The 24,359-nt window shown below is 36.8% G+C and overlaps 1 protein-coding gene across 6 annotated transcripts; it reads right to left on the minus strand.

Annotated features, from left to right (window-relative positions):
• Positions 1-690: 690 nt before the first annotated feature.
• MBIP (MAP3K12 binding inhibitory protein 1) lies at positions 691-19,641 on the minus strand. 6 transcript variants are annotated; one of them, XM_061394940.1, is made up of 10 exons: positions 19,433-19,640; positions 15,725-15,844; positions 13,760-13,984; positions 13,575-13,671; positions 11,130-11,195; positions 10,751-10,903; positions 8,148-8,245; positions 3,002-3,040; positions 2,829-2,911; positions 1,128-1,217 (listed from the first exon to the last, which is right to left on the minus strand). In XM_061394940.1, the coding sequence occupies exons 1-9, from the start codon at positions 19,559-19,561 to the stop codon at positions 2,864-2,866; spliced, it is 975 nt and encodes a 324-aa protein (XP_061250924.1). In that variant the 5' UTR covers positions 19,562-19,640; the 3' UTR covers positions 1,128-1,217; positions 2,829-2,863. The 6 variants fall into 6 exon arrangements, with proteins under 6 accessions (XP_061250922.1, XP_061250921.1, XP_061250925.1 ...); XM_061394939.1 differs by having other exon boundaries at positions 1,131-1,220; XM_061394938.1 differs by lacking the exon at positions 2,829-2,911 and having other exon boundaries at positions 691-1,217; positions 19,433-19,639.
• Between the last annotated feature and the right edge of the window lie 4,718 nt (positions 19,642-24,359).

Here is a 24,359-nt window from a genome sequence, read left to right on the forward strand (position 1 = left end):
ATTACAAATGTATTGTTCATTACAAATGTATTATCCTAACATTTTACAGATAAGGTAATTAACGCCCAGTGAGAGATTAAGTAACTTGCTTAAGGTCACATAGTCAATAAGAATAAAAGATATGTGTGTGTGCTGTGCTCAGTCATGTCTGACTCTCTGAGACCCCATGAACTGTAGCCTGCCAGGCTCTTCTGTCCATGGAATTTCCTAGGCAAGAATAGTGGAGTGGGTTGCCATTTCCTTCTCCAGGGGATCTTCCCAACCCAGGGATGGAACCCACCTCTCTTGAGCTTCCTGCACTGACAGGCGGAATCCTCACCACTGCATTACCTGGAAGGAGAAGGCAATGGCACCCCACTCCAGTCCTCCTGCCTGGAAAATCCCATGGACAGAAGAGCCTGGTGGGCTGCAGTCCATGGGGTCGCTAAGAGTCAGACACGACTGAAGCGACTTCACTTTCACTTTTCACTTTCATGCATTGGAGAAGGAAATGGCAACCCACTCCAGTGTTCTTGCCTGGAGAATCCCAGGGACGGGGGAGCCTGGTGGGCTGCTGTCTATGGGGTCGCGCAGAGTCGGACATGACTGAAGCGACTTAGCAGCAGCAGCACCACCTGGGAAGCCCCTAAAAGGTTTGATCTATTTATTTAGATTAAATTGACACTTGGAAAAGAATATATGCACTTAAAATTCATGTCAAACTTTTATTGAATGCCTATTATGTACAAATTACTGTTTTAAACTAAAACTGGTTAACATCAATGTTAAAAATATAAAGTCTTCTTAAACATCACTATTCAAAATAAACCTTTCTGTGATAAACACACATACACACAAAGATGTACTTTCTAATTAAGGTTTTCAATGTTCAAAATACCTCCTTTAAAACAGAAGGGAATAAATTCCAACAATGCTACTTTCAACGCATTAACTATCTTAAAGTATACTGGAATATTTAAAGACTGCTTGCTGCAAAGTGGACTCACATGAAAATGAACCTTGATTTCAGAGGTAAGTCTACTATTAATAAAAACGCTGCAATTAATTAAATGGATATGTAAGTTACACATATCTAAAAAAAATAAAATGACAATGAGAATGAGAGGAGCTTTTCATGGAAGGTGACGTGTTGCCATGGATTCTGTTTCTCTTGATTTTCTGAGCAGAGCTTGTTTGAGGGCACTAATTTTCTCATCAAGTTCAGCCAGTGAATAGTTCTGCTGTAAACAATAACATAAATTGCTGAGTAAGACTTTTAATGCAGGTAAAGTGCTAAATGTACTATAAATACATAAAATATCCAAAAGCATGGTAAATAACTTTTCTCATGAGAATAATTTTTAAATTGAACCATATATGTTGACTATGCTATAAATTTAAAGACATAAGACAACAAGGCTTAAGGATTTCTTTCTTTTGATTTTCTAATGACTAAGCTATCTTGGACCTTTAAACTTTGAAAGGGTCATAAAAACGTTTTTTCAACTGCCTATTCTCATAGTCAATAGTTAAAAAAAAAAAAAGTTTAATTGCTTAAAGTAACTGGGAATTCTCTTTTAATAGCCAAGGTAGTTGATTGCAGTTAATCTGAAAAAAAAAGGGGACATTCAAATTTCAAAGTTTTACAATTAAAAATGGAGATCAAGATTGCAAAGGATGTGGAGCTCACCTCTGCAAACAATCAAAATATACATGTGGAAAAACTATCACAGAAAATTAACTGGAAATGGCAGACTTATACAACCAAAGCTGCAAGGAAGATCTCTACGAAACCAGGTAATACAGAAAAACCAAACATCAGGTCACGACTTGTGCCCCTGGGATGGATATGTAAGGAAGAGAAGGTTTCCAAGGGAGGAACGCTGGCATTGGGGAGGGAGCAAGCAGGCTAAGCCATAATCTGGGAATTCCAGTCCTGGGGTCCTGCACAGGGGCGACAAGTCCCCACGCCTGCTGGGAAATCCACTGCGACAGACGGAAGGGCTGGTGAAGCCCAGACTCTGTGGGGAGGAGCGCTTGTGCTGGCTTCCCAATAATCAGGGTGCAGAGAGCCTTACACTGGCAGATGCTGCCTTGCTAGATCTCTCATTCTAAAGGGGTGAACACCGCCAGCCTTGTTCACTCCATACCACAGCCTGCGCGATCTGGGCCAAACACACACTGGGGAAAGACTCTGTTCAGCTACGCAGAAACAGAAAAGGGTGCCAAGAGTATGATCGGGGTGGGAAGGAGGTGGCCACTGTCAGAGCACTCAGGAACACGGTGGTTTGTCTCCCAGTATGAGTGCCCCAGCATGTCCACTCCACACTGCAGCTTAGAGGAGCTTTGGGCACTAACAGAAGAGCCACAGAGGAAGCCCAAATCCTGGACAGCAGAGCAGCCACCTCAGTTCCTACAATCACCATGCTCTGGCCTCCTCCATACCTTTGCACTAGATCTGGGACAAATACAAAAATAAGCCACAATAAAGGCTTCTGTGTATGAAATAAGCTACACTGATATACTACACAGCACATGGAATAGAACCAATATTTTATAATAACTAAGTGGAGTATAACCTGTAAAAAATAATTTATTAAATGTTGAAATGATAATATTGGATGAACATGAATTTTTAAAGATTCAATTAATACAGTAGTACTGTGAACAGGGGTGGACTAAAGTCAACTTTGCTAGACACCTTTTTTGACTTAGATGCTAATTAGCCGTATCTGCAGAAGGAAAGCAGATGAGATTTAAACTGAACATTTATTATTTTTCAGCGTTTTGTAATCGATACTTTCTTCTACAGTTAACATCTGGATAAATTTTAATAATAGTTATCTGACCCTTCTGAGTCACTCCATGTCCTTAAAATGACACATTAATTTATGTTGCCCTTTTCTTCCAGTCCTAAATCCCAGGATATGACCTAAAAGCAACCACAGTAGAAACTTTTATTAATAAGAAAGGTATAAAACCAAACTATTTCAGAAACCAAAATAAAAATATAGTAACTTACTTGAGGTGGTTGAACTTTTCTTCTTTTTCCAGAAAAGTTCTAGATTAAAAGTAAAAAAAAAAAAAGTAATCAATACTTAGAAAATCTAAATAATTTTTCTTTATAGAAGAGTGAACAAAATAAGGAGAACCCTGGCAGAAATAAAGCCCACAAACTCACTGAGCACTATCTGTAACTGACACCTGCTTTTTTCTACTTTGGAAGTTACCCTCCAAAGATGGTATTAAAAGTATAAGTGGTAATGTCAGAACATGCTTGTCCCTGGCTATACACAACTATACTTTAGCCGTTAATTTCCACCTTGTATTGAGGCCTAGTGATTGCGGTAAGAGGAGCTCTGTGGATCTTCTACTTAGTTTCCTTTCTTAGAACATTCCTATCCCAGGATATTGAACAGGTAAGGCAGCAATAGTCAGAGAGAAACAGAATGTGGAATACCAGGCAGCAGGGTGAAAATAGTCAAACACACCCTTGACTATAATGGGCACTGTCTGCGTGACTCAGGGGACTAACGATTCCACCCCACTGGTCATCAGTGACCACAACAGGCAAGGGCCTCGTTCTGGCCAGCAATTAAGGAGAGGTCAGCTGGGAATTAGGGAAGAGCTTCTGCAGAAAACTTCCTCACTTCTAAGAGAAAGCCATCTAGGAGGCAGTTCTTCTGGACGCTGTTGTCATCTGGACAGGACACCAGAAAACACGGTAGCTATCTTACCATCTGCCTGGGGAAAAAGTCAGCACCAAGCAGAGCTGAGACGGGAAAGAGCTCAGTTCTTTGACAGTCATGATTTAGCCCAATAAATCAATTTACCGTGAAGACTGCATTACTGTTGAACTTCCTGTGTTATAAGATTATTTTCATACTGTTTAAGTCAGTTTGAGTATAAATTTCTATTACTTGAAGCTAATAACATTTTCACCAACATACTGCTGTGTGGTTTTTTTAAACCCTGATCTAATAAATGATTGCTTGACTTTGTTCTTAGTTTCACAGACCTACGAGGCCTTGAATGGCAAATTATATTAGTACATTAGTACATCTGACAAAGAAATGTCAACACAGGCAGTAAAATTTTCTCGTGAACATCTGCAACCACGAAGATTTAAAGCTGTTTTCAAAGAATACTGAGGTATGCCTCTTGTCAGTAGTTTCTAGTAAGTGGAAAATCAGTAAGTGTTAGAATAAATATGGAAGTGCCTACATAAACACGCATCTTCCTGTGCCAAACTGAGCAGGATACTGTGGTGGGGCTTATGGGCAGGTAAGGGCTCAATTTTTAATTTGGTCCCCACCCAGTCTCAAACCTTCCCAAGAGGTGGCTTTTGACACAGCAATGAAAACACACTTCCCCTTGTTTTCCTAACAGCTTAACCTGTAAAATATGGCAAGTTTCCATGTCATTGAGCAATCAGATTAATGTATCATGAAACCAAAGTGAGAAGTATCAGAATAAGGCCATCAGTGGTTCAATGACTTAAAAGAAACCCACGCTCTGAGGAAACTTAGTGGTAAGCAGACCTCTTTCATGACCAACCCCTTTCTTTACTTCTAATCTGTTGTAAAGGGTAACCGATTGTCAAGGGTGACAGGGGAGTGCCTTAAATGTTTTGTCCCTTCTAGTCCCACTGCCCTGTTTCAGACCTTCATTTCTCCCTGCTGTGGGCAATGATATGTTTCTGAACTTTGACTCCAAACTCTAACTCATGCTTTCACAATGCCACCAGACAGAAACCCATTCAAGGTTTCTCTTTCTCAAAAACTTAATTAACTCAGTGCTCCCTTCTTCCCACGCTTCCCTTTAGAACCAGGACTTAACCATTATGGACTAGAGTTATGATTCCATCTAATCAGTGCTTTCAAACAAAGTCAACATCCCTTTAAAAATCCAATAGCTAACTATCAGCCAAGTCCTATCCATTCATTTGCACATTTATGTAATGCCTACTACATTCTGCGTTCAAAGATGAACAAGACAGTTCCTGCCCTTCAGAGGCTAAAAATTTAGTGTGAAAAACAGACACATAAACATGTAAGTGATAAATGCTATCAAATGAACAAAGTGCTATGGAAATATACTCATGAAGAATGTTATACTTACCGTTTTCCAGGGTCATAATTTAAAAATCAGTAAGTAATTATCTGGACATACTCATAAAGATTGTACCTCTTAAATGGTCTGTTAAGCAATGCACTCAAAAATTTTAAAACCTTACTACCTTCAAATTTTTCCACGTTGAAAGTGAAGGGTAAAGATCTTTAGAACTACCACATTAAAAGTTTAAACATATACTAATCTTTGTTGTAATTCCTGCTTTATATACATTAACTTTTTTTGAGTTTATGTGTGTTTCATAAATGAAAAAAACTTTACATAAACTACTTTTTTTTTAGGAACCAAACATAATTTATATCGTTTTTCTGTTTATGTTTCCCTCTTCATATGCTGTGCTGCACGGTTACCCATGATAATCTCATCCAACTGTGTTTAGAATTTACCTACATGTGAATCTGGATTAGATACATTTCATTTAAAAACTTTTCATAAATTTGATTTCTAACAAAAGTTCAATCCTTAGGAAATTTAATGGGTTCAATATTACTTCCTACCTTTGGAAGCTAGAAGACTGTGCTACATATCTATTCTTCAAGAGTCTACAGAAAAGACATGTAAAATTATGCAACTGCCATTATGAGTACTCTCAGCAAGAGGAAAGTAAGAGTGGTGAATAATGTGCGAGGTCATTTGCAGGATGTGTATCAATCTCTCACACACAACGACAGCTCTAGAGCTGGTTCCATTCTGAGAAAGGAATGCAGCTCCTATAGCTGGGACATTCCTCTGTTATGGAAGAGTGGGTATGAAATCTTTGCCTTTGAGTCTGTACCATACATATTCAGAGGCCTTAAGGACAAAACCAGTTTGTTTAAACACTTCAGTGTTTTGTGCTTGTAGCTCACTATTAACTTGGATATGTCATTTCAAATACTAATCCAGAAATGATCCCTCTAATCAAATACATGTTTAATATATTTGGAAAAAAAATTTTTAAAGCACTAGTTTTATTACAAGTATGACAACCCAACACATACAGGCCAATCCTGTTGACATTTATAATACTTCCTGCGTCTGAAGTTAGTTTCAGACTTCAGGCCTCTGACAGTCTCAATGTTCTTACCCATTCTACCTATCACGTCTATATTGTCTCTCCCAATTATATCAAGTGTTAAGTCCTACCTACATCTTCAAAAGTTTACCTGATACTTCTAACTGCATATCCTGCTGACTCTAAGTCCACATTTCCTCCCAAAATATCTCCTCCTCCAGATTTTATTTCTACCAATGATAGTATTATTTTTCTAACCAAAGACTAGACTCATTCTGGCTATACAATCAATTATCAATCTTTGCCAACTTTTCTTTCCTCCTGTCAGTGGCACTAATCTTTTCTATTCTTGCTCTCATGTCCTTGTTTCAGGATCGCACTTCACATTTAAGCTGGTATAATACTGTCTTCTTCTTTAGTCTCTCCCTTTTCATGTATCTTATAGAGTAGTATCAGATGAATCTTCTACCATTTGCACAAGTCTTTTCCCTGCTCAAAAATTCTCACAGCATTTAAACCTTAAATTTCTTTTAAGGTCTTCTACAATCTATTTCTACCTCTTTAACCAAACGTTCTACCCCGTGTATAAAGAATCCCCCAAAATAAGATTATGATTTGAAGGGGTTGTCCTTTTGTCAATTAAATTTAGTAACAGAGCTATGTTAAGCTTTTAAAATCAAATCAGAGAGAAAAAAGATTGAAGGGCCAAGATCCACTGAAGGTATGTAATTCTATAATACTCTCTTATAAGATGAGTTCTATTGTTAACAAGAATTATATTAACAAGATATGAAACTGAACTAGAAAAAATAACCTGCCTAAGGATTTCTTAGTGAAGGCAGCTTGAATGGGGAAAACTTATGGTGTGTTACTGTAGGAAAAGGCATACAATCTCTATGAAGTTTCCTAGGAAGAGGCAAAGGAAAATCCTCAAGATGGAAAGGCCTTTGCATTTATGTAGAACCACCAACAAATCTCAAATTAGAGGAGAAGGCCAGAGGAGTTGTATGACTTACCCGTGTTTATACAGCTACATCTAAATGGTTTCTGAAATTAAATAAATGCTCATGTTTACTGAGGTTTTACCTTGCGCTACACAGCATGCTAGGTGCCTGACTGGCATTATCTCATTTAATCCCTGCTTCAGCCCTCAGTACTTTAATCAGCCTCATTTTATATTGGAGGTAAGTAAATCACTAAAACTCTCTAAATTATTGAGCTTTAAGATTCACTGCTCACTTTGGTTATTTGACTTACCTTCTTCATCTGGAAATATTCCTTTTTTGTACCTTACCCTAATACCAACTTGAAACTTTGGAAAGATCGCTGTTATTCCTAAAATAATCCTGTTTTCACCAGTGACTTATAATGATCCATGCTAATTGAGTTATTTTACATAATATTTCAGAAATAAGAGTTTTAGTAAATTTAAAACTTTAGTTCACTTTTACGTTAGTTCTTTCGAATATGGCATTGCTTTAAAACACACACACACACACCCAAAGCCCCAGAAAAGGCAGGTGTTATGTATAATCACCCCAGAAGACTGAGGAAAATAACACAATGAGCCCAGGATCAGTTGTCTGAAACATGCTAATATGACAAAGATACTTATCAGCACAGATTGTTTTTTAGTGTTCTTGGAAAAGGAGAAAAATGAAGACTAGTCTTTCAGAAAGTCTGCAGAGAGAGGGATTAAAGAGGCAGAGGGATAATGGAGAATAAGGCCCCAGAGGAAGCCTCTGTTTTACAAGACAGCAAGTTCAGAGCAATAGGGCTATTCAGGCTTATTATGCCACAAAAAAAGGCTTAAATTTGAGAATCTGGGTAATGTGCCATGACGTAACTCTTCAAAAAAATTATGTCCATAATACAACATTAAAAATCTCAATCTTTAAAGAACTAGGTAACTCTTTACTCAGAACTATGTTCATTCATCACTGAACTATTAAAAGTTTTTTGCACACAGCAGATCTGAGTGAATTGTTACATGATAATCCTAAAATAACACTTATTTTTTCTTAAAGATACTTATACTTACTACAGATTGAAAATACTCAGGAGAGATGCCTTCTAATTCAAGGATTTTGTCCTCAAGTTTTTTAATTCTCTGATAAATGTCTCTTGGCACTGGACCACCTAAATACATGAAAAGAAACTGAGACATTACTGGATAATTCTTACAGTTTTATCCTTAAAATACCATGCAAAGACACTTATGCAAAAGAATGGGAACTATTTAAACTTAAGAAAATAAATTAACAGGAGTAAAACAGAATGAAATCTTTAGCAAACATTTTCATATTATACACTATGGGATATATTATTGTACCACACTTCTCCCCAAAGCCCCATTTATGCTTCCTATGTGGCTAGGCATGTTGTTTTATGTTAAGTTCATCTGATAAAGATATTTAATAGTTCCCATACAGAACAACTTGTATCTCTGACAGACTCTGATACTTACTTAGGAGGAGAAAAATGCACAGTGACAACTGACAATTCAGTGGTCGCGATATGTCATATTTTCAATTTAAACTTCTCCTTACATGCCGTATTTTCTCCTTTAACTCAGAAGGACTTTTTATAAAAAAGAGCTTTACCATAATTCTTAACTAACTTTCTAGGGAGTGGACTGGTAAAATTAAGGTTACTGAGATTTCAAGGTTATGATTATATCCCAAGTTCTTCCATTCCTCAGCACCCCCCAGTGCAAACATTCTGGTCAAAAGCACCACCTCTCCCTGGATTATCATAACCTCCAAATTGGTCTAGTTGATTCTGCCTTGCATGCCTCAAGTCTGTTTACAACACAGCTGCCAATGATCCTTTAAAAATGTAATTCAGATAGTGTTAGTTCTCTGCTCAAAACCTTTCAACACCTTCACACCTCACTCACATTAAAAAAAAAAAAAACCTTTACAGTAGTCTACAAGGTCCTATACAATCTGGACACTGTCCCCACATACCATTCCAGCTATCTGACCTTTTTCTGTTATTCAACTAGGCCAAGTACTCTTACAGCTTTAGCACTCGTGGTTCTCTCTACCTCTGTATTCACAAGGCTAACTCTTGCCAACTTCAGGTCTTGGCTCAAAAGTTACCGTATCAGTAAGGCCTTCTCTGACCACTCTTTAAAAAATACCAGAGCTGCCACCTCCCCCTATCCAACACTCCCTCCCTTATTTTTCTCTAAACCCACAGACATTCTATATATTTTGCTCATATATTGCCTGTTTCTTCACTCTAATAATATAGGCTCTAAGAAGGCAAAATTTTTTGTTTTGTTCATTGGGTATGGCTGTGCAGCCTGTGCAATGCACAAACCTAGGAAGCATCAGTTCACAGACTGCACAGGTACTCAATATGTACTGAATGAATAAATACTTTAGATAGTCATTATGCAATTAAGAATATTCACATCCAAAGTATCAACTTGTTAATACAAAAACTCTAGAAATATGTTTTTTTCGGAAAACTAGTTTTTAGGAGCTTGGTTTTTCCTGCTCTTGAATAAAGGAAAATGAATAACTTACTCATCTGACTTTGCTCCTGCTGCTCCCTTTCGATAGAATGTCCTCTGCTGCACCTCTGTACCTTTCAAGAACCAGTTCAAGCTTCACTGGGTCAACAAAGCACTGCCTGAATCTCTTCACAAAGAGGCTCCTTGAGCCCCACCATAATCTTCCTTTAACATCCCCCGTCACTATAAACCTTTCTTCCATAGATTATGAAGTCCTCGAAGCCAGGAACTGTGATTACATCATCTCAGTTATCCCTCCTGTCTAAAACAGTGCTTTGCATATAGTAGGCATTCAACAGGTACTTCTCAAAATTAGCTACTGGATACTATTAGATTTAATAAACCAGTCAATCCTATTATACAGTTGTAGTTTTAATTAGTTCTGGGAGAATTAATTTTAATGCTTATCTCTTATTATCCTCAATGGTTTACTCATTCTCTTATTATCTTCTACCTCCATCCACAAACACACCAGCTAGACTGGATTTAGAAATTCCCCGAACCGTATTTTGTGCCTCTGTGCATAATGATATTTATAAGATAGAACTGACAGGATCTGATGACTAAATGGGGAAGGATACTGAGGCTTTATAGCCAGTTAAGTTCTAGGTTTGATTTCCTGTTTCCACTTACTACATTGGGCTTGCTGCTTGAGTTCCCAGAACTTCAGTTTCTTTTTCTGAAAGGGTAATAGCACCAACACCTCACAAGGTAGCAAATATTAAGTGAATTGATATACGTATAATACTTTCAGAGTGACTGGCACTTAATAAATGTTAGTCACTTCCCCAATGGCATGTCTTTATTTATATGCTTGTCTTCACTGGAAAATCTTAAAGGACTAGGGTCACACCTTTTAAGACTTTGTACCTAGCACAGTGATAAGAATGAGAGAGATGGTCATGAAATTGATGGAAGTGTAAGGGGAGGAAGAGGAACACAACCACATGAACTGTAAACTCCTTAGGAGCAGGGACTATGCTTTCTTCACTTTTCTACCCATCAGAACAATGTTTTGTACATGACAAACCCTCAATGAAAATTTGGTGAATAAATGAATTGGAATTTCTTTAACCACTTCCAAAGGTCCACTACAGGGCACTGCCAGGCACTCTGCTTACCTGTTTGCAATCGCAAGTGAGCCTCGATATTCTGCAGTCGTTCTTCTACAGCCTGATTACCACAATCTCGGAGCATGCTGTTAGGGTTATGGCCCGACCCCGGAATTCCTTCAGATCTAGTCTGTGGTCCATATGTATTCACAACTCTAGAAACTAAGTTCAAAAACTTTGAGTCTACTAAATTTACATTTCAAAACTCATAAATTCTCTCTCCCAAATAGTACTGTACGTTCTTTTCATACCACAAGTAGGAAGAAAGGCAAGATTTTTTTTAATAAATAAAATAAAACTTTATAGGAAAGTAATTTCTATTCCATTTTGCTTATAATTAAGAATAAGCGTCTGTCAATGATGAAAATATTATGTGGTGGATACTTACCTTTTACATGACTTTTAAACCCAGGGTAAGGAGTAAAAATCGCATCAGTTCTTGCACAACTATTTTCTAAGAAGAATTTAGATGAGTATAAGTTTAAGTATATTCTTAACTACAAATGTACATTTTGATAACCCTTCAATAATGCATATATTACTCATACACATAATCAGAGAACATCTAATCTTATCTAATGTCTGATTTATATACAGAAAAGTCCTCAACATTCAGTGGCATAATTTAATTTTTAACAAATACTAACATTCCTAAAGACCATCTGTGTCTTTGGAGAAAATAATTTATATATTATAGAAAGTTAAAAATGTGTAATCTAAAGAGATATTCAATTTCAACATAGAAATAGGCAAAGCTCAGTATTTTTACTGAAATATAAAAAATACAGCATATAAAAAATACAGCATTTGTGACATTGCTTGCTCATCTAATTAGGGAACATCAAATATAAAAGATTATGCATTTAATACATTTGTATTTCAGAATACCACACAAAAAGACCTTGAAATCTACAACACATACTTTTACACTTGCCTAGATTTTCGATGCTCATTTTTTTAAAATCCCTAAACACAAAAGCTATCTATATCTTTCCTGACTATCCCTTTCAGAAAACACAATTTTAAGAAGGATACCATGTGAAAATTTGTTGCAAATTTTTTCTAAATGGAAAAGTATAATTTCTTTCAAGTTAGATATCAACAAATAAATTAGGGGGAAAGTTGGAATGATATTAATATATAAACATAAAATAATCTTTAAAATGATGTTAAGTAAAACCATGTACTGCAGTAAAAATCCTAAAAAATTCTCCTTATTTTACAATAAAAATGGATGGTAAAAGATACTGAAAGAAAGTTCTTTTCCCTAGGGAATCTGACTTTTAAAAAAACCTAATGTATGTATGTTGGTCAACTGAGAGGTCCTGAAAGGAACACATTACAATACATCTGAATTTTTTCAGTCTAAATTTCCTTGAGATAGTTCTGCTGACACAAACCGTGGGAATAAAATTCCAAATTTGCTTATCTTTTATATATAGATACCAGACAGAGTCATTTTCTTTTTCTTTTTGAAACCTCAAAATATGTTTAAAGGGCCATCACCTCTCCATTCTCTTTCTACCATTTCATGGGGCTAAGGGTTAAAAAAAGAAGCTATCATCCATTCCAGAGCTATATTCCAAATACATAGATTAACTGACCCATTAGAGAGAAATTCAGCATGGTGTGAAGACATTGAATGTATGAGTGCTAGTCACTCTCCACAGCAATTCTTCCCAGCACTGTTTGGAAGCCAGCAAGGGATTGAATGGGCCAAGGAATCCTGCTGAGCATTTCAATTCTTGTCAATTTCTTTCCCCTGGTGGTTTATAATAATAGAGTTAGCAGGGAGAGCAGAGGAATAACATTAGTGACACATGTGCTTGCTCCCTCAACAAACCCTTGCTCATGGGTTGCCTGCAGTTTGATTGTCGTACCTGAGATTTTGCCACTGCCGCACCTGTTCTGAAAAGCTAACAGTAAAATATACCAAATCTAGAGATACGCGTGTATAATGTGAATAACAGGAAAGGCTGAATTTAGGACCCACCTTGAGCCTATTATTACTTCATTATGAAGAGAATCAGTGCACCAATGTGGTATGAGTCAATTCTAGGTTCATCTGACAATTCAGTATTCGTAATAATTAGTCAAGAGATATTAGAGGCAACAAGAAAATGCCTCATCCCAATTAGGAACGCTTCTCCACAATTTTTTCTAAGAACTACTTGTTCTGATTATTACTATGATGCCTGAATATGATCTATGCCAGTGCTTTGCAATTTTGTATTCTGCAGCATACCTGCAGATCTGTAAATACACTATAGCATCATGTGAAGAGGAAAGGAGATTCTGATGAAAAACAGCAAATGTATGCACAGTATGAAAGAAATGAAAGAAGCATAAGATACCACAGTCTTGATGACAAATTGGTTTTATCATGACATAAAACCTTCCAAACAGCTAAGGAGCAGTGAGAAAACTGCTCCCTCTTGAGGAGTATGAACTTTACTAAGTTTAACTTCATGTATTAATATCATAATTTCATAAGTACCTTTAGACTTAAAATTTATGTAGCTCAGCTCCTTCTTACTAGTGTAACTAAGCAACCCTGTCATCCATAAGTTATCTTCATTTCCTAAAGGAACTTTAAAACAATCTCTTCACCTGTGGTAAACATTTGCCTTTTCACGTTAGCATCTGATTTCTGTATAACCAAAATGAAAACCATTTTGCAATACATTCTATTATTAAACAGAATAAAATTTTGCTGTCTTAGTTTCCAAATAAACCTGTGAAATAATTAAACTGTGTTCTTAATGTTATCCATTAAAAAAAAAAAAAAGATCATTAAAATCCTAAATAAAACTAACTTCTTCTAGGTAGTTACCTTGATTACAGTCAATAACATTGCAAAATTCCCTGACGTTGTTTTCATTGATTTCAGCTTGCTTTCTTTCAATAAATGCAGATATTCGTCTGTCAATCTGCAAACAATAAGTATATGCATCTTAATTCAAACATAGTAAAATTTAAAAAAATACTCCCTTGGCCTCCCAAAACCCAACTTCTTACTTCTGCTTTTCCGGCCTTTATCTGAACTACTTCTGGATCAAAATGGACCTGTGTCTTTTTCACATCTCCTAAATCACTGTCTTTGTGCTTTTCTTCCTCTTCCAGGTCTCCAATGGGAAAGTTGGCATTTACTTCATTCTTGTTCCCTGTTTCTGTTTTTCCTATTTCTTCAGCAACAGTTGTATTCTCCTCTTTAATCAGAGGCTGAAGTTTTGCTAAAAAAGGCTGAGAAAAACACAATTCCATCTGCTGAGGTTCAAACTGATCAAAATTAATCACATTTACCATATTTATATAAATTTCAGCTAAGTAAAAGCAATATTCAGTATCAATTAACTAAATATAAAAGGTTGGCATCATACATAGATCTGACGACATGTAAGTGTTTTCGCTGTTCTCTATTATTGTGACCAATATCACTTGCTATAAATCTATTTAAAGAAAAAAGGAAAGAAGAGAAAGAAAACCTGAGGAAATTTAAAATTTTCTTTGAGGGAATCATTCTGTCACTCATCTTTTATTTTGTGCCAAATCAAAGCTTCAGCCTCTGGCACCAATGCCACTTAATTAACATGTCATTCAAATGCCTCCTCAGAACACTAAGGCTTAGTATTTTTCCTCCTTAACACAAGAGCCAGTGCTCTCACTCAGCAAAGCCCTGCATTAGCACTGTATCACTGGAGATTCTCCACTTGAAACTGCAGTTGGCCAAAGTGAATGAGAGAGCATAGACATGAAATATATAGGTGTTATGCTGAGTGAACACTCAGGCTTTTCCTGACATGACATCTTCTTGGGTCATGAATTTACATTTTTAAAAAGAAAATGAACAAGGGAAAAAAAAAAAACTACCAAGAGCCATAGCTGAAAGAGGTAGATGCCTACAATACTAGTGGGGAATACAACTCTATCATATAAATTATACTACCATCCCCTCCAACACACACACACAAAACTAGGCCTCCACTGAGTCCTACAGCTCACTGCTTCCACCCTCAAAACTATGGTTAACTATTACTTTTAACATGAAACAGTTAAAATTTCCCATAAAGTCATTGAATAGAGGGCTGAAAATTGTCTACTCCACTAATCAAAACATACCAACACTTGTCAAAGTTCCAATTATTTTTTCATACCACAATTTTGCTTCCTTTGTCTGCTATACCAAAAGTTCTTCTGAATCCTTATATCTTAATGGCACTAAACTGACCAATCCAAACCTTTATGACACTTCATATTTTATACTTTGATTAGAGATAAACTGTAAACTTCTATCAATTATAAATGCAAATGTGTTCACGTGGAAACCAGTAAGGTCATAATACTGTTTGGTTATTGAACTGAAATATTAAAAAAAAATATAGCAATACTATTATAGAGTAACAATTCAGTGTTGGCTTTTAATATAAAGAATGAATTATTTCAAACTCTTAAGATGATAGAATAGTGACCGGCTACTTACTAATATGAGACATTAATGTCACAGAAATTACTTTCTTTTTAAAAACTATGCTGAAACTGTTTAATTGCAATAGACACTCCAGGATGTGTCATGCTGGGATAATGCCACTTCTTGAACCACTGAAAGCACTCCATGAGCCTCCAAACTCACCCAAGGCATGGAATCATTATCATAGCATGACACACACCTGCCGTGTCTTATTGCTTAATTATAACCCACCATAGATGCAACTGTATTGAATTTTCAGTGCAAGTCTGGAATCGAATAGAATTGCATTCATTCAGTTGTCACACCTACATCAGCCCATTCGGCTATATTCCTGTAACTGTCCTGATCACTATGTAAATTAAAAGATTTGGATCCAATCTGGCTGAAGTAACCTTTTATTAATAACAGTATTAATAAGGTGTTAAGACAGAACCTACAAATACTTCAGTGTACAATTTAGCTACAATTAATTTCTAGTCTCAATATGGAGTTAACATTTTTAACAAGAAATTTACCTGTAAATATAAAACGTGTTGCTCAAGTGCACTAAAGAGAAAAGCAGGCTGGAGTGCCGAGAGGCTCTGGAGCTTGTTCCAATCGATTGTAATTTTCACCACATCGTCTCTGAGGTTAAGCTTTAAAGGGGCAAACCAGCAATATCACAAAAATTACATGATTAAGCTGTACATATGGGATTGTCACAAAAATAAGATTTCTATAGAGTAACATGCCATTTAGTTCAAAGTTCTCAAGTTTTTAATGATACATAAAAGTGCTCTACCTAGTTACCACTCCAAAAAGGCAAGAAAGGTCCAATTCTTAGAAAAAAGCAGATGACATCTCTTAATTCTTTTCTCGGGTCTGTGTAATGGGACCATCTCACAGGCAAAACTATCCAGGAAAGACGAAATGGTGAGGCTTTTTTTTTTTTTTTTGATAATTCAGCATCTAAAAACTTTTGGATAGGGGCCAACAAATGCTTGCCCTATTCAAAATCCTACTGCTTCTAGCTAAGAGCATTAAATACAGGGGGGAGGTACATTTATGAAAGTTCTGATTTCAAAATTTCTGCATTTTTGTTAAATATGTACATAAATACGTAACAAATATATCATTCCTCTGATGTCTTCCGAATCACATTTTCATTGTTTTCAATTTTAACGAATTATTTTTAATTTAAAAATCAACTCATACATTCATATTCATATATATTAGAAAGTCTGCGGATACATGGCAGCATATATTTACTTCAAATAAAAATTAAACTATTATTTAGCTGTGGAAATCTGAAATTTAAAAACAAATGCTTTTCCACAATAGTGAAATACACAGCCAGAGACTGGATGGAAAGGTCAGACTCACTGCTGAACAGTATTTTCTAGTAAAGTATAAGAGTTTATCATATGAAAATGTCTCATAAATTGGCTATATATGACCTATTACGATAAAATTATATATAGAAAACTACCACAAACCTGAATATAAAATTAATATCAAGATGAGTGAACATTTTAGAGGGAAAGCCTCCATCTTTAGTATTTCAAGTGAATAAAAGTGAATCACTGTAAACATTTTTAGGGACATGTGTGTTATGTCATATATCCTGCATCGCAGGATCAAGTTAACTCTTATTTTTTCAGAAATCACTTATTTAAAATTACTCATGTTTTCTACAAAATAAGGACAAGTGTTCTATTAGTTAGGATCTTATGAACTGTGATTATAATAAAACAAAAAAAATCAATGTACCAAAGAGATCCAAAGTTCCCCAAAAGGCACTATACGAATGAACGCTGTATGACCACCCTTTGACAGAAATATTTAAAGTCCATATTAGACAAGTGTAAAGAAGTTTTGTGTAGGATGCACTGGCAAAAATTAGTTTATTTTAACTAAGGTTTTATATTAAGATTACCATATTAATCTTAATTTCTATTTTTAATGCTTATAAAGGTTTCCTTAGACAACAGTTTATGCATGGAAGTAACCCATCACTATACTTTTACAGTTCTGAAGGAATCTATAGTTGATTATAACAAATTTACAAATACAGTTTGGGGATAACGCAGGCAAATCCTCAACCAAAGCAAAGCATCAAATTTTCTAGAGAAAATAACTTACAGAAATTAAATTGAATGTCTGGATTATAGTCTCATTTCAATTTATCAGAATTATGTAAGCTTTCAAGTACAAGATACTCAGTCTTTGAAGAAACCACGTTAACAATGTCACAAATTAACTTTAAAACTATCCCCAATACATCCAACTATTATTCAACAAATTCCCTATTAGTAATATATGAATTCTGTGACTTGTAACCATTCAATCAAAAAGGTATTAGTCTGTCATTAATATGGACTATTTAAAATACACATTTCAGTAAAAACTTTATTACACTAATATAAAAATCCAAGTTAACAATAAATATTTCTTCAGCTTGGTAAAACGCAGCAACCAGAGGCAAAATCAGTATTCAATAAATTCAAAATCTGGGCTAGAAAAATTTTAACATCTGATTTTATGTTTCCTATTGAGGAGAGCTAATAACACAATGATACTATATAGAAGGAACTAGGCATTTTACAACATACAATTTTTTAAATTCCTTAATCTTGTTTCAAAAGGAAATAGTTATTTCCACCAGGAACAATTTTATAAGTATAGTACTCTGGCTTTCATTATCTTTAACAGTACATCTCAAAATATAAAGAGTATCACCAAACTGGCTAGCATTTAATTGATGAGAGTCTTATTTAGTCTTATTATGGTCCCTTTACTCTGTCATGAAAACTAACCAAATATTTACTCTAAATATTTTTGACATGTGACATAAGTAAATTTTAACATCACTATTTTTACCTACAGAATGTTTAAAATTTTTAAATGAGTTTTAAAAATTCAGTATGCAAACTATTTCAAAAGATAGGTTTAAATTAATGTTTTTAAAAAGTATCTCATCAGTGGTGGGGGGGTACTTTTGTAAACTATAGGTGAGTATAAACTTTTTTCATCTTGATATTAGGATTAAAAAAAAGTTCCAATGTCCACGCCATAGAAAGTTCTCAAACTTTTAAACCATTTACAGGTCTTGAGTCTTCAGACTGAAATAATTAACCTAAGTCTTAAAAAAATAAATAAAAGTTCTAAGTCCTTGACAAACTAATGAGTTTAAAAGTTATAACTTTTAGCTGACTCTATTAATAATCATCCCATTACTCCAAAATGAATGTTTAACTAAGACCAATGCTCTTTGTAAGTCAGGACAAACATTGAAATTTTTTAAAATACTGAAATAACCTTTTAAAAGACTGATTCACCGTCTACCCAAGGCTTTTAAAAATAATTTTCACAAATCAAACACTCTATTTTCAAAAAGGAAGTTACCGTTATCTTCAACACAAATGCCTAAGTCCAAGATTTTTTTTTTAAAGATTTCTTTTTGAAAGCAGATAAACGTATTTTCAAGCTGTTTCTCATTTAAAATTTGCTTTGCATTTACATCAGTGAACAGTGCCTTCAGTGTAAGGAGTACCTTTATTTAAGCTCCATTTTATTATGACATTTCTACAAAAGCTATCTACCAGCCAGTTAAACTAATAAATAGTTGAATTACAAGTTAAACAACTTGTGATGCAAGCTGTATAGACCAAGGGTAACTCAGCCAACTTTATGCTAGAAACAGTATAGATTAATTTTTTTTTCTCTTCCTCCTCGTTTTAAAGGGGAAGAGATGCAAGCTACGGCCAGAAGGAAAAAAATAAACAAAAGCAAGTGAATCGTAAGAGCAAATCACCCTAAAGAGGCGGAGAGAGCGCTTTTCCAGAAATCTCAGGCCCCACGAACCTATCAATTTCTACAATGAATGAACTGGAAGAAAAACGATCCTGAGGCTCCAGGCGCCTCCCAAACCATCAGAGAAGCTCTTCCGTATCCATTCTCTCCAAGCCTGTTTCTTACTGAGCCGCGTTTATCACTCACACTAGCCTCATTCACTCTTGGTGAGAAGAGTTGCAAATCTAGCCTGTCACCGGTCATGATCTAACCTGCGCGGCCATCCTCACTCAGCCCTCAGGCTACCGGGCCCACGCTCCTCCCCCGGCCTCTGCTACTCCAGCCGGGTCCCACACCCTGCAGGCCTCCGGTGCCCCCTGCCTCCGCGCACGGGAAAATGGGGGGAGGGGCAGGCCGCTTCCCAAACCCCTACTCCACAGAACCTCACTCACTTGTCCAGCCAGGTTATGCAAGGAGCGAAAGACTTCGCAGACTATCTCTCGGGAGAGGCTGGGGCTGCAGCTCCGCTCCAGGCCCCTGTCACCGATGGTCGGGCGACTAAGCTCAGCGGCAGCAGCCATGACACTTTCTGAGGCTGCCCCCGCCAGCACCAAAGTGCGCTCACAACCCACCCCTCCCTCATCGCCTCGGTCGCTCCGCGATGATGTCAAAGCACTGCGTCTCTTTTAGACCAAGGCTTTGAGGACCACTGTGTGACTGACAAGCACCTGCGCCAATCAGGTTCCGCTGAGGACCGCGAACGGATGATTGCCGACCTACGTGAGGCTGGCCACATTTCCACTGGAGATTGGAATCGGTATCCAAAGAGGGTTAGCTTCGTGAAGTGTACCTTGACTCAGATGTTAGTGATGAGTATTGCTAGAGAAACTTATAGTTAAATGTGATTTAGTCCCATATTAAAAGTTAAAATTTTAACACGGCCCTGTGGAGTGGTCTGGAGAAAGATCCCTCATCAGGGATGCAGCGCTGCCAACGCTTATTTGTAAATATTGAGAACTTTTCCATACAGAATTGTCATAACTGGATAGAATATTTTCACCCGTATTCAAATTAACATCACTAATTTTTCATCAGAGGAAGAAGATATAAAACAAAAAATTTTATGCCTCATTTACTATCAAGGGAATATTATTAGATCTGCAAAATAGTTCGGTCAAGTTTTAAAACTGGTGAATCAGTTGTTTTTCTCTGGGTAATAGGATAGAGACACTCATCCTAAAACTGTTTTCAATAAAGGGAAACACTGTCAAGATGATCCCAACAGGAATTTAACCCAAATAAGCAATCGCATGCAACACAATCTGAAATCAGAATATACAAATCTGAATTGAAAACTGACAAAATATTACTTATCAGGTAACTTTGTTAAAAGATGCTTAGTTTGTAGTATTACAGAGTCTAACATTAAAAAGTCTGTCCTGTGCAATTGAAGAAAAAAGGTTAGAAAGTTTTTAGTGTTAAAATTTGTTCATAAACACTTGAACAATAAACATTGTCAGTTTAGAGATAAGGGAGGATTTACTGTTCTAATAATCTAATGCCTTTAGAAGAAGCAGAGGTAGAAACGTGCACAAAGTGTATTCTTCAGTTTTAGAGTAGTCTGAATGAAAGGAAGTGAATGTCTGAATGATGGCATCCGGTCCCATCACTTCCTGGGAAATAGATGGGGAAACAGTGGAACAGTGGCAGACTTTATTTTTCTGGGCTCCAAAATCACTGCAGATGGTGATCGAAGCCATGAAATTAAAAGACCCTTACTCCTTGGAAGGAACGTTATGACCAACCTAGATAGCATATTAAAAAGCAGAGACATTACTTTGTCAACAAAGGTCCGTCTAGTCAAGGCTGTGGTTTTTTCCAGTGGTCATGTATAGATGTGAGAGTTGGAATGTGAAGAAAGCTGAGTGCTGAAGAATTGATGCTTTTGAACTGTGGTGTTGGAGAAGACTCTTGAGAGTCCTTTGGACTGCAAGGAGATCCAACCAGTCCATCCTAAAAGAGATCAGTCCTGAGTGTTCACTGGAAGGACTGATGCTGAAGCTGAAACTCCAGAACTTTGGCCACCTCATGCGAAGAGCTGACTCATTGGAAAAGACCCTGATTCTGGGAGGGATTGGGGGCAGGAGGAGAAGGGGACGACAGAATGGGATGGCTGGATGCATGGGAGTTGGTGATGGACAGGGAGGCCTGGCGTGCTGTGACTCATGGGGTCGCAAAGAGTCGGATATGACTGAGCAACGGAACTGAACTGAATGAAAGGAAAGGAATAAGGCACCAAGGAACTGGGATTAAGAGCAATAGGGGTTTTAAAAAAGCCTTTGACGTCTCCCTAGGGAGGCTCTTAATTAGGCTTTCATTTTCAAAGAGCATCAGGCTTGATAGGATCTTCAGTAATCTTATCTGGTCCCTGTTCACAGCAAGATATGCAGTTTATAATCCAGCCTATGTCTACAGATGTCAGATAGATTTCATAATATCTAATCCCAAATTAAGCAACCTTCTCATTCAAGCCACTCATTCTCATATATAACCTAAATTCAGGATTCTTTGCAATGTTAGCATATTTTCTCTGCCTTTGGTTCTCTTGTTAGAGAATCATTCTAATGAAGTAACTAGTTTCTGTTTGGTAACATATTAGCAACCAATTCCAGATCATTTGTTTTCATCTAGATGTGAGGTCTTTCTTTTATTCCCCCAATATTCAGGACACTGGTATGAAATACATTTGGGAACTTGATTTGTATAAGAATACCATCTTTTGGGATGTCCCTGGTGGGCTAGTGGCTAAGACACTGCGTTTGCAGTCCATGGGGCCCAGGTTTGATCCCTGGTCAGGGAATGAGATCCCACATGCTGCAACTAAGACCCAGTGCAGCCAAATAAAACAAATAAAATATATATTTAAAAAAAAAAAGAATACCATCTTTAATAAGATACTGCTCATCCTTTTCTTTTGGAGAAGGAAATGGCAATCTACTCCAGTCTTCTTGCCTAGAGAATCCTGTGGACAGAGGAGCCTGGGGACTGCTGTCCATAGGGTCACACAGAGTTGGACACGACTTAAGTGACTTAGCATGCATGCATGCATTGGAGAAGGAAATGGCAACCCACTCCAGTATTCTTGCCTGGAGAATCCCAGGGACAGGGGAGCCTCATGGGCTGCCGTCTATGGGGTCGCACAGAGTTGGACACGACTGAAGCGACTTAGCAGCAGCATCCTTTTCTTTGCCATCACTGATTTTGAAATTTAGAGTTTTACTTTTTCCCTTGAACCTCTAATATAGAACTGATGAGTGGCCACTGGATCTGTATATAAATTCTCTATTTCAATATGTAGACTTCCACTTATAGTATTGATTACTTAGCTAATACCTGAAAATTGACTCTCTTGTGCATTATTTCTTCTTTCCAGGAACTTTTCTTACTTCTTTCTGAAGCCTATTATCAGGAGGCTTCTTGAAGCCTACTATCCTGAAGCTATTCCTGAAGCTCAGTATATATATGCTTGTTGAGTTGAATTTATTTGCCTAAGTTGAACAGATTTGTAAAATGGAAAAACAAAAGCTCCTGCTCTTGAGGGGAAATTGTACAACATAGTAAGAATGCTATAAGCCATTCATTTCAAATAATGAAGCATGTCTGTTTATTCTCCCCTGGAACAGCAAATTCAAAGTGCTCAAATTTTCCGTAATGAATAAGCACAGCTAGCCTCCATAACCTTCTCATGAAAGACACACATAAAATTAATTGTACCAGCTGTATGCCAGGCACTCTGACCAGGTTTGAAGGTACAAAGATGAATCAGGCCAAGGACTGTCTTTCAAAAAGGTCCAGTTCTCATGGGTGAGGCATTTATGTAAACAAACAACTATGATATAATGCGACAACAATCATATTGGAGGTATGTATAAAGCAATACAACCAATTAGAGGTGTTTGGATTCATTATCAGGAAAAACTCAACACTTGATATAAAACATGGATTTTGAGGTTCAAATGATGAGTACAAATTCTCAATTTAGGTAAAACAGTAGCAGCAACTTTAACATGCCATGATATGTTTAAGGGAGGATACACTGAATAGAGAAGTATGGTGAAGCCAGCATTTCCCAAAGTTTGCTCTGCTGAATACCAGTCTTACAAGATGCTTCTTTTCAACAAAAGTTTCCATGATCAAAGAAGTTGGAATAAAGTTATCTGTGTTGCCATAGCATGCAACAGATCACAACATTCCACTTTCTATTAGCAAGGAGCTCAGCACCACAATCAAGTCCAAGGACACAGCTAAACCAATTTGAAAATCCCAGCTTTGAGGATTGGTTTACTAGGACTTCCCATACTGATTTGTGATTCATTCAAGGTTAAGAAAACATACTGCTACTTCAACAGAGAAAATTTTAATAGAAATTGTTACATATGATAAGTTAATTAACTGAAAAGATAACAAGAGAACAATATCTATCACACTGTTAGGAAATTTGGGAAATAGCTAACCCCTCTAGAGTTATGGGAACAAAGAGAAAAGTTTGAAATTATTAAAATTTAGGAGCTTACAGGTACATCCCTGTGAAGTCCCTCAGAGAAGGGGCTGCTGCTCAGCTTGGATTGGTGACTTAAGGATGGCAAGTTTTTAAAACTGAAAATAGAGCATCCAACCACCATAGAACAATATCATGGAGTTTAATATACATGTAATTGGAACCCCTAAAGAAGAATAGAGAGATATTGGGGCAAAAGAAACATTTCAAAAGATGATGACCAAGAAATTTCCAAAACTAGTGAAAGCCAAACCACTATCAAATAGTGAAAGCATCAGATCCAGGAAACCCTGAGAACTCCACTATTATATACTGCTGCCTAACAAATATCCCCAAATTTAGTGACTTAAAACAACAAATATTTCTTATCACCAAATTTCTGTATGAGAAATTCAGGAGTGACTTTGAATGGTGGTTCTGTCACCCACTTTGGAGAAAGACAGCCAGAGAGAAGTCACAATGACTTTAGGACGGAGTCAAGTCATAGGCTTCCCTGGTGGTTCTGTGGTAAAGAATTTGCCTGCCAAGCAGGAGACGTGGGTTCGATCCCTGGGTCGGGAGGATCACCTAGAGAAGGAAATGGCAACCCACTCCAGTATTCTTGCCTGGGAAATCCCATGGACAGAGGAGACCGGCGGGCTACAGTCCATGGGGTCACAAAAGAATCAGACACAATGAAGCAACTAAACAACAACTCTCAAGACACACACTGTCATTTCCAGCCGATTCTACTTGTTAGTAGCAAGTTACTCTGTGTGGCCCATACCCAAGAAGAAGGAAATTAGACTCCATATCTCCATTTCAAAGTTGAGGGAGAAATA

The sequence above is a fragment of the Bos javanicus genome, chromosome 21, assembly GCF_032452875.1.
Source record: "Bos javanicus breed banteng chromosome 21, ARS-OSU_banteng_1.0, whole genome shotgun sequence".
In the NCBI taxonomy this organism is placed as follows: Eukaryota; Metazoa; Chordata; class Mammalia; order Artiodactyla; family Bovidae; genus Bos; species Bos javanicus.